General features: G+C 32.6%; 1 protein-coding gene across 3 annotated transcripts in view; it reads left to right on the top strand.

Annotated features, from left to right (window-relative positions):
* LOC127702122 (C3 and PZP-like alpha-2-macroglobulin domain-containing protein 8) overlaps positions 1 to 17,376 on the top strand; it is a 65,758-nt gene extending 48,382 nt beyond the window's left edge. For all 3 annotated transcript variants that reach the window (XM_052206197.1, XM_052206198.1, XM_052206196.1), the window contains exons 21-23: positions 5,503 to 5,653; positions 11,252 to 11,354; positions 15,214 to 17,376. In XM_052206197.1, the coding sequence (XP_052062157.1) occupies positions 5,503 to 5,653; positions 11,252 to 11,354; positions 15,214 to 15,338 (379 nt within the window). In that variant the 3' untranslated portion in view covers positions 15,339 to 17,376. The remainder of the gene's footprint in view (positions 1 to 5,502; positions 5,654 to 11,251; positions 11,355 to 15,213) is intronic.
* Positions 17,377 to 17,837: the final 461 nt, after the last annotated feature.

The following is a 17,837-nucleotide window of genomic DNA, read 5'->3' as shown; positions in this document are numbered from 1 at the left end:
ATCTCTACATGATTTTTTGGTTATCCTGAAATATTCTGACCATTCTGTTGTATCAATAATCAACAGTTCTTCCCATTTCGAAAACTTGACTGTTGGTAGTTCAATAACTTTATTTACTAAATTTTTATATACAAATTTGGCTTTCACATTACCTATAATTCTCTTTAAAAAAATATCACCATTATCAGGCTTATCCAAATCTTGCTTTAAACAGTTCTCTTTAAGGTATTTTTTCATAGTCTGATCATGAGGGATTCTTGAAATCAGACCATGATATTTGATAAAATTGTTGATTTTTACTCTTTCTTGAAATTGCTCAAATTTATAAAAATTCATATTTTCTTTATTAATTAGGTCACTTACTGACTGCACACCTCCTTGTTTCCATTGAATATAATATGGGAAATCATCCAAAGAGGAAAAGTTCAAAATATCTAATGATAAAATGTCACTGACAGAATTCTCAGTATTAGGTTTTGCGATAGAAAAGCATAGTAAAACATCCTTCCAGAAAGGATTTTTACATTTTTTAGAAATCTCAATCAGCTTTTCTTTCTGTAGATGTAAAACCCTTTCACCCCCATACTGTATAAGGTCTGCCAGTAACAACTGCTGCCAGCCACCAACTGGGTTTGACATCAGTCTTTTTATCCAACTAATTTTTAAATAGATATTAAAGGAATGAAGATGTACCATATTAAGTCCACCTTGTGAAATATCACCAATAAGTGTGTTACGCTTAATTCTGTCTGGTTTTCCACTCCATATAAAATTATAAAATAATGAAGTGAGCTCTGTTAACCTGGATTGTGATAGGTTTGGCAATGCAGTCATTAAGTGTACCAATTTCGAAAGAGCAAGTGATTTAACTACTGTAATTTTCCCCAATAATGTTAGTTTACGATGTTGCCAGCTCTTCAGGATTGCAGAGACTTCTTTAATCTTCTTGGCAAAATTAATTTCTGTGATACAGTTTAAATCTAAAGAAAATTCAATCCCCAAAAGTTTAAAATTTGAATGTGACCAATGAAGTTTTAAGTCAGGACAAAGAATCATATCTGAATACTTTTTGTTTCCAACCCATAGTGCTTTTGTCTTTGAAGCATTTATTTTTAAACCTGAAATTTTATAAAAAGATTCAAAACATGAAAGTGTTTCCCTCAACGATATTTCCCTTCCATCTAACATAAGGAATGTGTCATCTGCATACTGGCTTAAAAGTGATTCATTATCATTTACAGTTATTCCCCTTATTTCAGGATTATCTTTTAATTTTAAAGATAGTAATTCAACACCAATTATAAATAAATAGGGTGAAAGAGGATCTCCTTGTCTGCAGCCTCTTTCCAATTGAAAAAACTTTGAAGTATGTCCATTATTTATAACACAACTTGATGCCCCTGAGTATAAAGTTTCAAACCATTTACAAACTGAAGGCCCAAAATTAAAACTTTTTAAAGAATTTTTTAAAAATAACCATTCTAAGGAATCAAAGGCCTTTTCAAAATCAACAAGTAATAAAAGACCTGTCTTATTATTTTCTTCAAGATAGTGCATTAAATCATATAAAAGGCGTGTGTTCTCACCCATAAATCTATCTTTGATGAAACCTTTTTGTGTATCACTTATGACAAATGGTAAAACTGGTTTAAGTCTATTAGCTATAACAGCAGAAGCTATTTTCATATCAGTATTCAAAAGACTAATAGGACGCCAGTTACTTATATACTGTCTGTCTTTCCCCTCCTTAGGAATGCATGTAATTACACTTTGATACTGAAAATCAGAAAATTTTCCAACCTCGTATCCAAAATGAAGAGACCGAAAGATGAAAGGACCAATATCTTTCCAAAAAAATTTATAAAAGTCTACTGTGTACCCATCAGAACCTGGACTTTTACCATTTGTCATAAATTTTAACGAATCAGCACACTCTTTAAAAGTTAAATTTCCCTCACAAAAATCTCTTTGTTCTTCTGTGAGCTTAATGTTATGATTAAAAAATGATGAATCATCACAATCTAATTTTTTGCTTGAGTATAAATTTCTATAAAAATTTTGTTGTTCCGTTAGAATTTTTGATTGCTCTGATATATGTTGACCTTTATCATCTATTAGTTCTGTTATTGTTTTCTTTATAAAATTTTTCTTTTCTAATTTACAAAAATAATTTGAACATTTTTCACCATTCTCATGCCAGTTAGAGCGGGATCTAAGCAGCAAACCTTCAACCTTCTTTTGTCGACAATTTTCTAGTTCAAGTTTTTTATCAAGTAAAGATTTTTGAACCTCCTCATTTGGAGAATGGTTCATAATAGTTTCTAAATGTAAAATATTATTTTCAAGTTTGAGGGTGAAATTTTTTTCCTCCTTGGATTTATTTATGCTGTAATTTATGGACAAAGATCTAATCTTCATTTTCAATATTTCAAAAAATGTTTGATCATTACATGACAAATCAACAGAAAGAAGATCTTCCACATCACCTGACAGATAGTATTCCAAAATAGTATCCTTAATGCATAATTTAACCTTTTGTATATAATCTGCATCTCTGAGTAATTGAGAGTTAAATTTCCAGTAACTTTTGCCCCGTTTCTCTAAACAAGCTGAGAAGGTGAAAATAATTGCTGAGTGGTCAGTTCTATAGCCTGGTATAATTTTAGTATTTTTCATTAGTGAAAAAAGGTCTTCTGAAATTAAAAAATAATCTAAACGACTTTGTTTTATAGGTGAGGACTGACGCCAAGTATATTTCCTATCTTCTGGATAGCATGTACGCCAAGGATCAAGTAGTTCAAAAACATCAATGATTTCATCAAGTTTTTTACGGGAGTTAGGGTTTCTATTATGTTTGATATTATATGTATCCATAAATTTATCTAAAACAACATTCCAGTCACCACATAATAAAACACTTGTGTTTTTAAATGATAAAATGTTCTGCATTATTATATCAAAGAATGCAGGTTCATCTGTATTATAACCATACAAACAGGCAAAACTCATTCTTTGTGAAAAAATTGATACATCTAAAACAATGTAACGACCATTATCATCAGTAACAGAATTATGCACAACAAAATCCAGACCCTTTTTAAACATAACAGAGACACCTGCACTTTTACTGTCTTTATGACTGAAAAAACATGTGCTTCCCCATTCATCCTCCCAGTTTTTTTCAATGTCTTTTTTACTATGAGTTTCCTGGAAACACACTATCGAAGTATTTTTACTCTTAGCCCAATCAAATACATCTGCCCTCTTTTTGGAATTTGAGAAAAGTCCCCTCACATTCATTGATAATATCGTTACATTATTATCCATGATTATAGATGAAGGGATGTTTTATAAACCATATAAGTAAGTTCATAAGTACAAATATACAATTGTAACAAATTTGACATACACAAACATACACACATACAAACATAAGATGTCGCTTATTATTTTCTTCATTCAACATTGAATGTATTAATTAATTTACAGTATGGCATGTAACAATTATACATAAATCTATCAAAGGAATAGATGTTTAAAAGGGAGATAAAATTGAATATTTATATCATTATTAATGTTAGAGTTATTTCCCCTTTACTGTATAGTGACAGTATAATTTATTTTAAACAAATTTATCAAGATGAATATCTCTTATATTCTTAACTATTTATATAGGAATATGTAATTCACGACTGATATAAAACACTTTTTACTTCAGCAATTATCTTTTACATTTATATCTATCTATTGAAATTAATAAAAAGCTGGACATTATTCAAAAATAAATTAAATGATGTAACTGACAAAACAAGATTGATTAAGTTCCCTCTTTCAATTTCTTTTTCATTTTTTCATCTACATTGTCAAACAGGTCAAATCTTATTCTGCTACTAGTTTCAGTTTTGGCATACACGTTACAGTTGTAAAACCATACATTTTCAAATTTTTCAGTGTTCTTAAGTCTTGCCATAAGTCCAATATTGCGTTGTGTTATATCATCATGAAATTTAAGTTCATTTTTCAAGGATCTTTTTTGTCGCATTATCCGTATTTTAGTGTCAGTGTTTCTAACCTTCACGATAACAGGCTTCTGGTAACCTTCTTTTCCAGGTATTCTGTGGATGGCTAGCACATCACTGGGCTCAATATTTACATTTAGGTCACTATTTACTAGTTCAACAAAGGCTTTTTTCAAGTTCTCACCCCTTTTTTCAGGAAAGTTTAGCATTCTTATGTTATGTTTACGACTGTATTGCTCATTGTAATTGGCTAACTTCATTGCATCAATAGATCTGTTATTAATGTCCCCAACCTTTTCCACTAAGTTATCAATAACTTTATCTTTTGCCCTGATTCTTTCCCTCAGATTCTCATTCTCTATCATCAATGTATCTAACTTATCATCAAGTTTTCCAGTTGCCTCCCTTATTTTACACTCAAACTTACTGGTGATCTTCTCTTCAAAATGATCTAATAATTTCTGGACAATGTCACTAACTAAACTTTTTAAGTCCTTTTGTTGTACTAAATTAACCATAGCACTATTAAGATCAGTCTTTGTAACTGTACCCTGAAGAGATTTTTTAATTTCACTTAAATCATTTTGAATACCAGTCAAGTCAGTTCCTTCTACACTCTCATTTGCAACATCTGAATGGGATCGTTTGTTCTGCTTGGGTGGTTTTTCCTTTGTAGAGTCTTTAGAAGAATCATTGCTCCCAGGCTTTTTAGCTGCTAACATAGTTTGTACAGTTTTTACACTTTTATTATCCCCAGGCATGGTTGTAATACAGACAACACAGCTCAGAAAAATCAATAAATCACAAATACTTTTCCAATCCAAAATATATAATTCCACTATAGTAAATCCATCTTTCAACAAAATGTGAAGAAAATCATATTCCTGTAAAGTTCATCAAATTCCAAACATCATGATATGATTTCCATTAATAAATTCCTTCAAAAACCAGCTTTAAATTGCCAAAAACTGCAGAGCTGAAAATCAACTCACTACTCCATTGGCAGCCATCTTAATCCCCTGTATGACAGTCACATTGAATTCCATTATATTGACAATAAGTTTCTGACTATTTTTGCTGAAAAATGCATTTAAGCATGTTAATTTAATTTTATCATTTCAGCAACAATTTGAACATTATGCAATCTTTATTTGACAATTCCTAATACATGTGCAGTCGGATTTGAAAATAAATTGATTTCAAGAATTGTTAGTGCAGAAAGTAATTTAAAAAATTCCATCAGTACTGTAAGTGCAAATTTTTAGTACTGCTTGATTCTTGATCAGAATTTGTACTATCCTCAGGTTCAAAAAGTGAAGATCGTCTTTTTCTGAAATTGCCAATACACTCCCAAAAAGTAGTAGAATAATACATGTTGTATGATCTTAAATTAATTCATCGTTATTGGCAAAGAACTTATATTTCTAGTTTTTATTAGAACAGAAAGCATTCTACACTGTTCACTATTTTACCATTTTTGCAGGTATGATGGTTTTGGAGATAATGGAATGGGGATGATGTATGTTGATTTACCAACTGGCTACCACTGTACGAATATGGAAGCACTACAGAAAGATTCTAGAGTACAACGTTTAGATTTTAGTGGCAAAACTTTAAGCTTCTATTTCAATCAGGTACAAAATGTATATATAGAGAGACTTAAAATTTATGTTTTCTAATTAGCTAAGGTGCATATTATATGGAATAAACGGCCATTGAAAGTTATTGTCATAACATTTATTTTTTTTTTTTAATATTTTCTCCTCTGAAACAAGCTGTCTCCGTTGACCACAAAATCTTTCGAGTGTGTTGTTTTCATCTCAAATTTTACTTTCCCTGTAAATATTGAGTAAGCTGATTTAAGTATTTCTGTGCATACTTGTTTAATCAGCAGTTAAAGACTACATGTGCACAAGTTTTACTTTTTTGCTGTAGGGCTAGGTTACCTGATGCAGATGATGCCTCGGTAATATTGACCTTATTTGACACTTGAACAAACTTGAACTGCATGACGAATAATTCATTGATAGTAAACTTGATTGCCTTTATTTGTTAGTGATAAAGGCTCGGTCTCACCCCATATGGATTTTATTGACCCCGTATATATCTTTTAGGTCACTAGCACACTGTGTTATTATTAATATTCAGCATTGAAAATAAGCTTATTGTCCAACGTAATATTTGATTCTTTTCTATCAATTATTAGTGTTTTTATATCGTATAGGTTAAGCGCATACTGTATTTATAGGGTTACAAAAAATGAGCTTTTAGTAAATGCGAGTACTCTCAGATCGGTATTTAATGTCTTTTAAGTTTTTTTGAGGTTTTTTTTTGTATGCTTTGTGTCTATCTGATGAGAAGCCTCTTTCAAGTTATTTTTATAGTTTATACTTATTTTGTGGTGTTTCACATCTGTGCCAAGTTAGGACTAGTTTTGAACGCCCTTAAACATTTAAAACCCAGCTGCATTCTGTATGTACCTGATTTAGTAAGATGCCTGTAATGAAGCGGCAATAATCCTGGTATCTATGATTAGTTAATATGTTGCATCATATCTTTTTACTTTATTGTTTTTACATAAATCAGGAAGTTAATTCTCTCTTGTGAATTGTTTTACATTTGTCAAATCAGGACCTTTTACAACTTGCTTTGCGGTATGTTTTTTGCTCATTGTTGAATGCCGTACGGTGACCTATAGTTATTAAATTCTACGTCATTTGGTCTCTGGTGGGAAGTTGTACCACAATAAGTAGATATGGTATGATTGCCAATGCTCAACATTTTTTTATAATAGCAGATTTTACTCTGCCACTGTGTTTTCAAGGAAAAAAACTTGATGATTAATATCAATATTTGTGGAGAAATTGATCACTACCTCTGTTCAACGATCTCATTTCCTCATTGTGAAGAGCTTGCTTTGTTTTCTCTTTTTTTTGGGGGGAGGGGGGGGGGGGGGATGCATAATCTTAAAGACCATTTACATCAGTGTTTTATTACGATTTGTTATTGTTGCTGGATTGCTGTCTTTTTGAAAGGATCCCAATTTTTGTCTTGACTGCGAGACATAGGGTTTACCATCCGGCTACGTCGGCGATATAAACTATTTGTTTAAAGCTTAATATTTCAAAAGGTAGAAAACCTAGATACTTCATACCTTGTATGCAGATACCTTATGTTACGAAGTTTCCGTCTGTCATATGTCCATTGTCCTTGACCTCATTTTCATGGTTCAGCAACTGCTTGAAAAAAAAATAAAGTTTTTTTTGTCATGTGAATTTCTCACTAATAGAGTAATAGGATAACTATATTTGGTACATGGGTTCCATTGTAACGTCTGCATGTCCGTTAGAAAGAGTTCACCTGATCTCGATCTCATTTCATGGATCAGTGATCAAGGTTAAAGTTACATGATTAGGTCCGTTTCTCAGATACTATAAGCAGTAGGTCAACTATATGTGGTGTACAGAATGATTGTAAGGGCTCACGTCAGTCTGGCAGGTTTCATCTGACTTTGACCTCATTTTCATGGTTCATTGGTCAATATTAAGTTTATTTGTTTTGGTTTGTTTTTCAATTATCATAAGCAAAAGGTCAACTATATTTGATAAATTGAATAATTGTAAGGTGAACATTGGATACTTTAGTCTTAGATACATGATTTTTGTCGAGCCTGCGACTTTTGTCGCAGAAAGCTCGACATAGGGATAGCGATCCGGCGGCGGCGGCGGCGGCGGCGGTGGCGTTAGCTCACTTCTTAAAAGCTTTATATTTTAGAAGATGGAAGACCTGGATGCTTCATACTTTGTATATGGATGCCTCATGTTACGAAGTTTCCGTCAGTCACATGTCCAATGTCCTTGACCTCATTTTCATGGTTCAGTGACTACTTGAAAAAAAAGTTAAGATTTTTTGTAATGTTAAATTCTCTCTTATTATAAGTAATAGGATAACTATATTTGGTATGTGCGTACCTTGCAAGGTCCTCATGCCCGTCAGACAGTTTTCACTTGACCTCGACCTCATTTCATGGATCAGTGAACAAGGTTAAGTTTTCGTGGTCAAGTCCATATCTCAGATACTATAAGCAATAGGTCTAGTATATTCGGTGTATGGAAGGACTGTAAGGTGTACATGTCCAACTGGCAGGTGTCATCTGACCTTGACCTCATTTTCATGGTTCAGTGGTTATAGTTAAGTTTTTGTGTTTTGGTCTGTTTTTCTTATACTGTATGCAATAGGTCTACTATATTTGGTGTATGGAATGATTGTAAGGTGTACATGTCTAGCTGGCAGGTGTCATCTGACCTTGACCTCATTTTCATGGTTCAGTGGTCAAAGTTAAGTTTTTGGGTTTTGGTCTTTTTTTCTAATACTGCATGCAATAGGTCAGCTATATTTGGTGTATGGAATGATTGTAAGGTGTACATGTCTAGCTGGCAGGTGTCATCTTACCTTGACCTCATTTTCATGGTTCAGTGGTCAAAGTTAAGTTTTTGAGTTTTGGTCTTTTTTTCTAATACTATATGCAATAGTTCAACTATATTTGGTGTATGGAAATATTTTATGATCTATATGTCAGTCACGCAGGTTTTATTTGACCTTGACCTCATTTTCAAGGTTCATTGCTCAGTGTTAAGTTTTGTGTTTTCATCTGTTTTTCTTAAACTATAAGCAATAGGTCAACTATATTTGTTGTATGGAAGAATTGTTAGCTGTACATGCCTGCCTAGCATGGTTCATCTGACCTTGACCTCATTTTCATGGTTCATTGGTCAATGTTTAGTTTACTTGGTTAATGTTAAGTTTATGTGACAGTTGTAATAAAGCTTTATATTTAGGACTATCAACATAATATCAATGATTAATAAAGAAGGCGAGACATTTCAGCGTGTGCACTCTTGTTTTATTATTGTTATTGGCTTTGAACTAGCTGTCAGTAACTCTCAGATCTGTACTTAGTGTCCTTTGGTTGTAGGGATGTATAGATACCCTGCAACGTCCGATCTGTGTTTTTGATATTTGTTTTTCTGCTTTGTATCGATCTGATGAGTTAAGCCCTTTTTAACTGAGTATTATAGTTTGTTCGTATGTTGTACTGTTACGCCACTGTTCCAGGTACGGGGAGGTTTGGGCACCCGGTAAGATGTTTTACCCCACCGCATTCTATATTTGCCTGTCCCAAGTCAGGAGTCTGTAATTGAGTGGTTGTCGTTTGTTGCTGTTTTCCATATTTGTTTTTTTTTGTTTATTGTTTTGTACAGTTGTTCTTGTGTTGTTCTGTTGCACCACTGTCCCATGTATAGGGGGAGGGTTGGGGACCCTCTAACTTGTTTAACCCCGCCACATTCTATAATTGCCTGTCCCAAGTCAGGAGCCTGCAAATCAGTGGTTGTCGGTTGTTGCATATTTGTATTTCGTTCATTGTTTTTTAGCTCACCTGGCCCAAAGGGCCAAGTGAGCTTTTCTCATCACTTGGCGTCCGGCTTCGGCGTTAACTTTTTACATTTTGAACTTCTTCTAGAGAACCACTGAATGGAATGAAACCAAACATGGCATGAATGTTCCTTATGAGGTGCTGACCAAGTGTTGTTACTTTGTAGCCGATCCATCATCTAAGATGGCCGCCATCGGGGGACTTATTTTAACATAGGACCCTATGGGAAATACATACAAATGTCTTCTTTTAGAAAACCATTGAATGGAATGAAACCAAACATGGCATGAATGTTCCTTATGAGGTGCTGACTAAGTGTTGTTACTTTGAAGCTGATCCTTCATCCATGATGGCTGCCAGCGGGGGGACTTCCTTTAACATAAGACCATATTGGAAATACATACAAATGCTTCTTTTAGAGGTGCACTGAATGGAATGAAACCAAACATGGCATGAATGTTTCTTATGAGGTGCTGACCAAGTGTTGTTACTTTGAAGCGGATCCCTAATCCAAGATGGCTGCCTGCGGGGGACTTAGTTTAACATAGGACCCTACGGGAAATACATACAAATGTCTTCTTTTAGAGAACCACTGAATGGAATGAAACCAAACATGGCATGAATGTTCCTTGTGAGCTGCTGACCAAGCGTTGTTACTTTGAAGCCGATCCATCATCTAAGATGGCCGCCATCGGGGGACTTATTTTAACATAGGACCCTATGGGAAATACATACAAATGTCTTCTTTTAGAGAATCACTGAATGGAATGAAACCAAACATGGCATGAATGTTCCTTATGAAGGGCTGACCAAGTGTTGTTACTTTGAAGCCGATCCATCATCCAAGATGGCCACCAGCTGGGGACAGTGTTTAACAAAGGACCCTATGGACAATACATACAAATGTCTTCTTTTACAGAACCACTGAATGGATTGAAACCAATCATGGCATGAATGTTCCTTATGAGGTGCTGACTAAGTGTTGTTACTTTGAAGCTGATCCTTCATCCATGATGGCTGCCAGTGGGGGGACTTCCTTAAACATAAGACCATATTGGAAATACATACAAATGCTTCTTCTAGAGGTGCACTGAATGGAATGAAACCAAACATGGCATAATAGTTTCTTATGAGGTACTGATGAAGTGTTGCTACTTTGTTGCTGATTTACTGTTCAAGATGGCCACCAGGATTTTTTATTAACTAACAGGGCCAATATTAAACCAAATTTGGCCTCACTCATTATTAGGGTATCTGTTATGATTTTAATCTATTTTAACATGATTTCCAAAACCAAAGTAGAATCAGGTGAGCGACACAGGCTCTTGAGAGCCTCTAGTTACATAAATCAGACCGCTAGTTTTCTCGTTTGAATTGTTTAACATTCGTCATTTCGGGGCATTTTATAGCAGACTATGCGTTATGGGTTTTGCTCATTGTTAAAGACAGTTAGGTGACCTATAATTGTTAACTTCTATGTCATCTTGTCTCTGGTGGAGAGTTGTCCTCATTGTCAATCATACCACATCTTTATATTTTTATATATCTTTCTGAAAGGATTTATCTGACCTTGACCTCATTGCCATGTTTATTTACAAATGTTAATTTTATGGTATACTTGTAGTAAAACGTTTATCTTTAAGACTTTCAACATAAATTTAATGGTCAGAAAAGCAGGCGAGATATTTCAGCGTGTGCACTCTTGTGTTGTTCATATACAGATATTTTATGATGATTATGTTCCAATTTTATGTGCAATGTGATATTTGTTTATTTAGTGCTTTATTTATAATTTCAGCTTTCAAAATCGAAAACATGTTTAGATGTAAAGGCAATGTGGGACTACATTGTTCTTGACACAAAACCTAGTTTTGTTACATGTCAGTTTTACTATCAGCCAGGTCAGTACAAATTTGTATGACCCCACCACTACATGGTCGGGGAATATAGTATTTTACAGGTCGTATTTCTGTCTTGCCATCCTTCCTTGGTACCGTTAATGTTATTCCTTGAATGTGTTATTCCGTCCCTCAAAAATCAAAAAGCTGTTAAACTTTTTTCTTGCTTGCGGATGGTTGATTAGGGTTGACCATATTTTTGCTAAATTACAGCCTAAGAAAATTCAAAGAAATTGTCCTTTTTCCGATGTCTGCAGAGCTGTAGCTGATTTTCGGAACTTGGGTGAATAATAATTTTTTGTTTCCTTCTTGTAGACTGACTTTTTAATGATAACAAGTTTGAATTTTACTTTTACATTTTTACATTGCGGTTCTGAATTGTCCCACTTTTTCAGTTTCGCCATAGTAACCAAACAATACAAAAATAAACACAATGTTGCCATTATATGTCCCTTTTACACCCCACTTTCATTTCGATTGTAAGAAATATACAATTTGTCTGCTGCCGGAGGCATTCTTTGGTACCAACACATCAATTTATTATTAAAGTTATATAAGCAACATGCTTGTGGGTGAAGCGACAAGACAAATGTCACCACCTTTTATATGATCCTGCTGAGAAACGTCTCTAACATCACAGTCTCTGCACTTGCGGTAATAACAGTACCACAAGACCACATGATATAAGCGGCTAATAATCATTGAATTAATGCATTAACTTATGTCTTAAATAAAAGTATGACTATTGAAACTATTAATTTGAAGAGCATTATTTTGTCTAAAATGTTGTATGAGTATATCAAAAGTATAAACTAGGACCTAATTTGTCATATTTTGCGTTATAACAATTGTTTGTCAGACAGTAACAATTTTGAAATCAATATTTTTCATATATTTTATATATATTGTTCCTGCCGGACAAAATGCCTGCATTTATTAATTAATCAAATGTTCCTCTCACATAAGTACAGAGAAAGGTCTCCGGTGATTTATTGATCTTTTTAAATCATAGGTGTATATAGTTCTGTGGTTTTTTTTGGAAATCTTTCTTTGGTTTGTACATTAAATTAAAAAAAAAAGAACATTTAATTAATGTAAATGGACATGGAATAAATTGTTGTAATGTATTATAATTTGAATAACAATTCTGTCCAATGTTTTATTTTTGAAATGCGATAAATCACAGTAAAATGTAGTGTTGATACAAATAAATTTAAATTTTAGAGGAAAATTATATTAAATTATAGCAGAGTGAAGATAAATGTTTTATTACGAATTGAAAACTTTAACAGATGATAGGAACCTCGTCTGTAGTTGCTTTTTAATACTAATGATTTTTTATCCCAGGAATAGATTACTTTAGTTGTAGTTGATAAAACCTTTTAGAATTTTAGGTCCTCAATGCTCTTTATCTGCGTGATTTTTTTTGGGGGGGGGGGGGGGGGTGGTGGTCTTTTAACTTTTTAGATTATATCATCACGGATGAGTCTTTTGTTGCCGAAACGCATACAAAATTATAATCCTGGTATCTTTAATGAGTTTTTAACAACCATTTGGTCGATGCCACAGCTTGTTGAGGTTTCCTCCCCAAGGGTATCACTAACCCAGTAGTCAGTACTTCTGAAAACATCAGTTATCATTGATATGGTAATATTAATATATTAATTGTTTATAAAACTTTAAATTGCTCAAAATACTTTTTATTTATCCCAGAAATAGGTTACTTTCTGGAATTATACGTCCTTAATGCTCTTCCACCTCAAACTTTTTTGGCCTTTTAACATTTGAACTTATATCGTCACGGATGAATCTTTTGTAGATGAAACGCTTGCCTGGATTACAAAATTATAAGCCTGGTATCTTTGATGAGTTTTTTTTGTAATATATTGATGTTTTTGTTGATAGCAGATTTTTTAACATAGTCTATTTAATTTATTCCCAACTTTGATAGACTTGGGACTTATTAAGAAAATGACATATTTCTTGAACAACTGGCTATTGTTGAAGAATTTATGTTGCCACTAGAGGTGGCTGTGTTTATTTTTGTCTTTCAGATGTACGAATACCCCACACATTTAATTTTTATGGAATTGAGTCTTGAGAAAACGGTTTTCAGAAACTGATTCCAATTTGTAGTTAGTTTACACAAGAAAATCTTAAAAACGATTATAAGAAATTGAATATCTGACTTCCTGAATTTGAATCTAGATTCATTATTAAATAGTCAAAGAAACATGTATTCTAAACCTCTACAGTGAAACTGCAGGTCAAAAAGCAAATATGAATAAAATTGGATGTGTCTAGAAAATTATGGGTAAACGAGGAGGTACGATTAGAGAGGGACGAAAGATACCAGAGGGACAGTCAAACTCATAGATCGAAAACAAACTGACAACGCCATGGCCAAAAATAAAAAGACAAACAGACAGATAATAGTACAGATGACACAACAAAGAAAACTAAAGACTAAGCAACACGAACCCCACCAAAAACTGGGGGTGATCTCAGGTGCTCCGGAAGGGTAAGCAGATCCTGCTCCACATGTGGCACCCGTTGTGTTGCTTATGTTATTACAAATCTGGTAAATAGTCTAATTCGGTAGGTCACATTCGTGAAAAGGGAAGGGTATTGTAGTTACGACATAAGGAACATATCCGATATCATCTGTGAAACGGTTATTCCATAACGGTCAACCAACTCGTGATGGCGTCCGTAAAATTTACGAAGGGATGATTACAACTTCACCATTTGGAACTCTTGGTTTACTTGCTTCCTTGTGAGCAGCAATCCTCTACCAAGGAAATCATGATAGGAAATACAAGCCCGGGAATATCTTATCAATTGGGAGACATATACTCCGTATGCAGGCGCTGCTGGAATGTTGCTACATAGAAATGGAAAGTTCACAATTGGGAAGCTGAAATCATCTCTTTTGTCGTAAAGTTTTGTTTTCAACCGACCCTCATTGTCAATTTCTAGATGCAAGTCAAGATATGAGGCAGACTTAACTGTATCTGTAGTATCCTTTATCTCTAGTTCGATGGGATAGATTCGTTCAACATAGTCACCAAATTTTGTATTATTTAGTGAGAGAACATCATCTATATAGCAGAACGTAAAGTTAAAGGATATTGCTAACTTCTTAGCCTTTATTTGGCCCCTGAAATTGAATAAATAGTAAAAATTACACATGCCGTTTAAAAATATGTTAAGTTTATTGTTTAATGAACATCTTTATATAATCTAGACACTTAATATAAGAAAAGTCACTTGTTATGTCCATGTGATGTCATAAACATGTTGAAATTGACATATTTGACCTAAAACTGACAATGCCATTGCAAAAAAAGAAAAACGACGAGAAGATTGTTTTTTAAATGCCGGAAATAAATGCAAGCTCAAATAACTGACCTGCTGATATGAAATCATGTCGTCTTTTAATCTTATAGCAGTGCTGCACTTTGCGAAAAGCTCCTATAGCTACACCACAATCAGTTCCAAAAAAATCGGTCTTAGTAGTGCCCAGAAAAATATCAAATATCAACCCAGTACAAAATTAAAACGTTTAAGTCTTGTTTCGAATTATAATGTAGCGAATTGATGATTTGAACAGATTAAGGTAGAACTACAAATAATTTGTCTTCAACCAGAAAGACAACAATCACCTGCCTATCGACGAAGCATTGACTATGATCGTTTGAGTTATTCTTACCTCCTTTTTATATCTTGACCAGTAGAATTACAGAGAAGACTGTACAATTAAATCGGTTAAACCGACGACAAAAAGTCATCTTGGCTTTATGAAAGTTGGGATCGAAATGTTAAAATATTCAATTTTCTGAATATATCTCATTTATTTCAGAAAAACAAAGCATGACATCTTATTCTCTCAGCACAAACAAAAGGACAGGTACAGCCAGTGGCATCAGCGGATCTTACTTCCTTATTATGATTTTGATTGCAGGTTCCAGTCTCGTTTACTTTTAGAGTATACTTATTTTAAGTATCATTCCATGACTCGAATAATATTTTTAATATGTATGTTTATTTTTGTATAGAATTATATTTGTGAAGTATATAAATATTATTTTAATGTTATTTTAATTACTTAATATCATAACACAGAATCAAAAGAAATAGAATTGAAGGAATAACAGAACGTAGTTAAAAAACAATAGACTATACATATTCTTACGACTGATAATCTCTATATACTAATAACCTTTTTAAAAAATGCCTCCGTAAATTAAAAGACTAAATACCAAATTATAAATCTGATAAAAAATAATGAGACGAAACCTCTGAAGATTGATAAATTTTTGTTAGAGAAATAATATTTCATATCGGTTGAAAAAATAAAATTTTACATATGGTTTTTTGATGTGGTAATTTAAAAAGTACCCCAACATTAAAATTTATTCTTTGAAATTCAAAATTGAATGGGCAAATGAGTAACACAAATTTACAAAACGTTGTTATTTACATGTCAATCAGTAATACATCCATTTATGATACTATGAGAAACTTTTTTTTTATTACTTTGAGCTGATAATTTGTCAAGAAAATACTTGTACTCTAATATTTTTTATAATCATTTCAATGACAGTTTTCAAAGAAATAAGTAACAACAGATCTTTACACTTGAGTATGTGGGTTTAATACCAGAACGAGATTGATAAGATTTTCCTTATAGGAATGTAAAGTATTTCTATCAATTATTTACATGTACAAAATGTATATATCTATAATGTTGTTTTTTTTTTTAACTTTTAATTTTTGATAAACAAGAAAACTATATGTATATATATATATATATTAGTCACCATTTTTAAAATGTGTTTACCCTTTCACAAAAAGATAATTTTTATAATTTAATCTTTACATTACTGTATATTAGCAAATCGGCGTGAAAGAAAATTTCTTGATTCTGATATCGTAACAATAGTGACGTCTTCAATCTTTTGACTTTTTCCCAGGAAAACTTTTAGACAAAATAATATTTAATTTATTTGACAAAGATCAATTGTAATATAATGCCTTATTTGGTTCTTGTGTAGACAGCATACTAGACAACATATTTGATCAGAAAATGGGCAATTGGCTGTTAACAAGATCTAAAGTTTTTTGACAGAAAAATTGTGTATTACTCATTTTAATTCGGATGATTTAGATGATATAGTTAAGGCTTGCATACTAAGTTGTATTTTCTTTTTCAATACTAATTAGAGCTTTGTGTTTAAGTTTCTAAAATTCTGGGTATTTTTTCAATAAAAAAAAAAAATCTATTATTTTAGTTTTGTTCGTTTTCTGTTCTTGATTATTAATTTTTTTCTCTTTTTTTCTGAGGAATGTGACTTTTAACAGTCACATCTGACGCAATATTTATACACAAAGATATTCTCATGCGTGCTTTTTTACACGGCCATTTCACTAACTTCTGACTAAATGCCAGTTGAATATTACCTTTTATTCTCGCAACAATACGGGCTTATCGGGACTCTTGGCGCAGCTCATTTGTTAAATGTTTGTACTAAGCATTGGTTTAAGTGAATTGTTCGGTGTGTGTATACATCATTCTTCCTTTTTCTGTACAGCTTTATTGTTTCCTTTGATTTGTTTTTCATAAAATGTCCTCAGGGTTTCGATATTTCATTCCCGTTTTATTCCATATTATCTACCTTTTTTACAGGGGGAACAGGTTGTCTGATTAAGTGAGATAGAAAGTGAACTGTGTGAGGTTTTATCTATCTTTGTATGGACTTTTGTTTTACAATATTGTTGTTATATCTTATGAAATCCAGTGAAAGATAGATAATCCGAAATATATTTTTTTAATACAGCAATTAAAGTCATTTACAGGAATTCTTTATAATTATTTCTGGAATAGAAAAAAATGTATATTTTTGGTATCAGGCTTTTATTTATAACAAATATCATATCAGATCGTTTTGTATTAGATTGTTTATATTTTTAGTTCGTTTGGTTTTATTTAGATTAATATTTGTAATAAAAAATGTGTATTATATGTTTTGAGATTAATTTTATTCCATTGTAATTGTCTTGAACTTGAGTTATCACGTAATTACTTCAATCAACAAAAAATATAATCAAATATATCAAAAGACTTGAATTTTCTAAGTAAAAGATTTTATATGTCGCAATGTGCCAAGCTCTGTATCGTCCATCTTTAAAAGTTACTTGGAAAAAGCAAAATAGTCTCTAAGATTTGTCTCAACAAACACTGAGATCGAAGCTTAGAGGTCGTCAACTTAGCTCTGTAAATAAAACAGAAAAATCCTGCACGAATTAAGACGCCAAACAATACATCTATATACTCTTGGTATTGTTTGGTTTTCAATTAATGACTTCAAATAAAACAGCTTCATCCTTGAAGAAAGAGGACTCTTAATGAAAACAGATGTACCCTGTAAAAATGAGGACACCAAATAATACAGCTAGATCTTGAAATGATATGAAAATATGAGA

This window comes from Mytilus californianus, unplaced genomic scaffold, assembly GCF_021869535.1.
Source record: "Mytilus californianus isolate M0D057914Y unplaced genomic scaffold, xbMytCali1.0.p SCAF_5, whole genome shotgun sequence".
NCBI lineage: Eukaryota > Metazoa > Mollusca > Bivalvia > Mytilida > Mytilidae > Mytilus > Mytilus californianus.
This window is presented reverse-complemented; position numbering and strand designations above follow the sequence as displayed.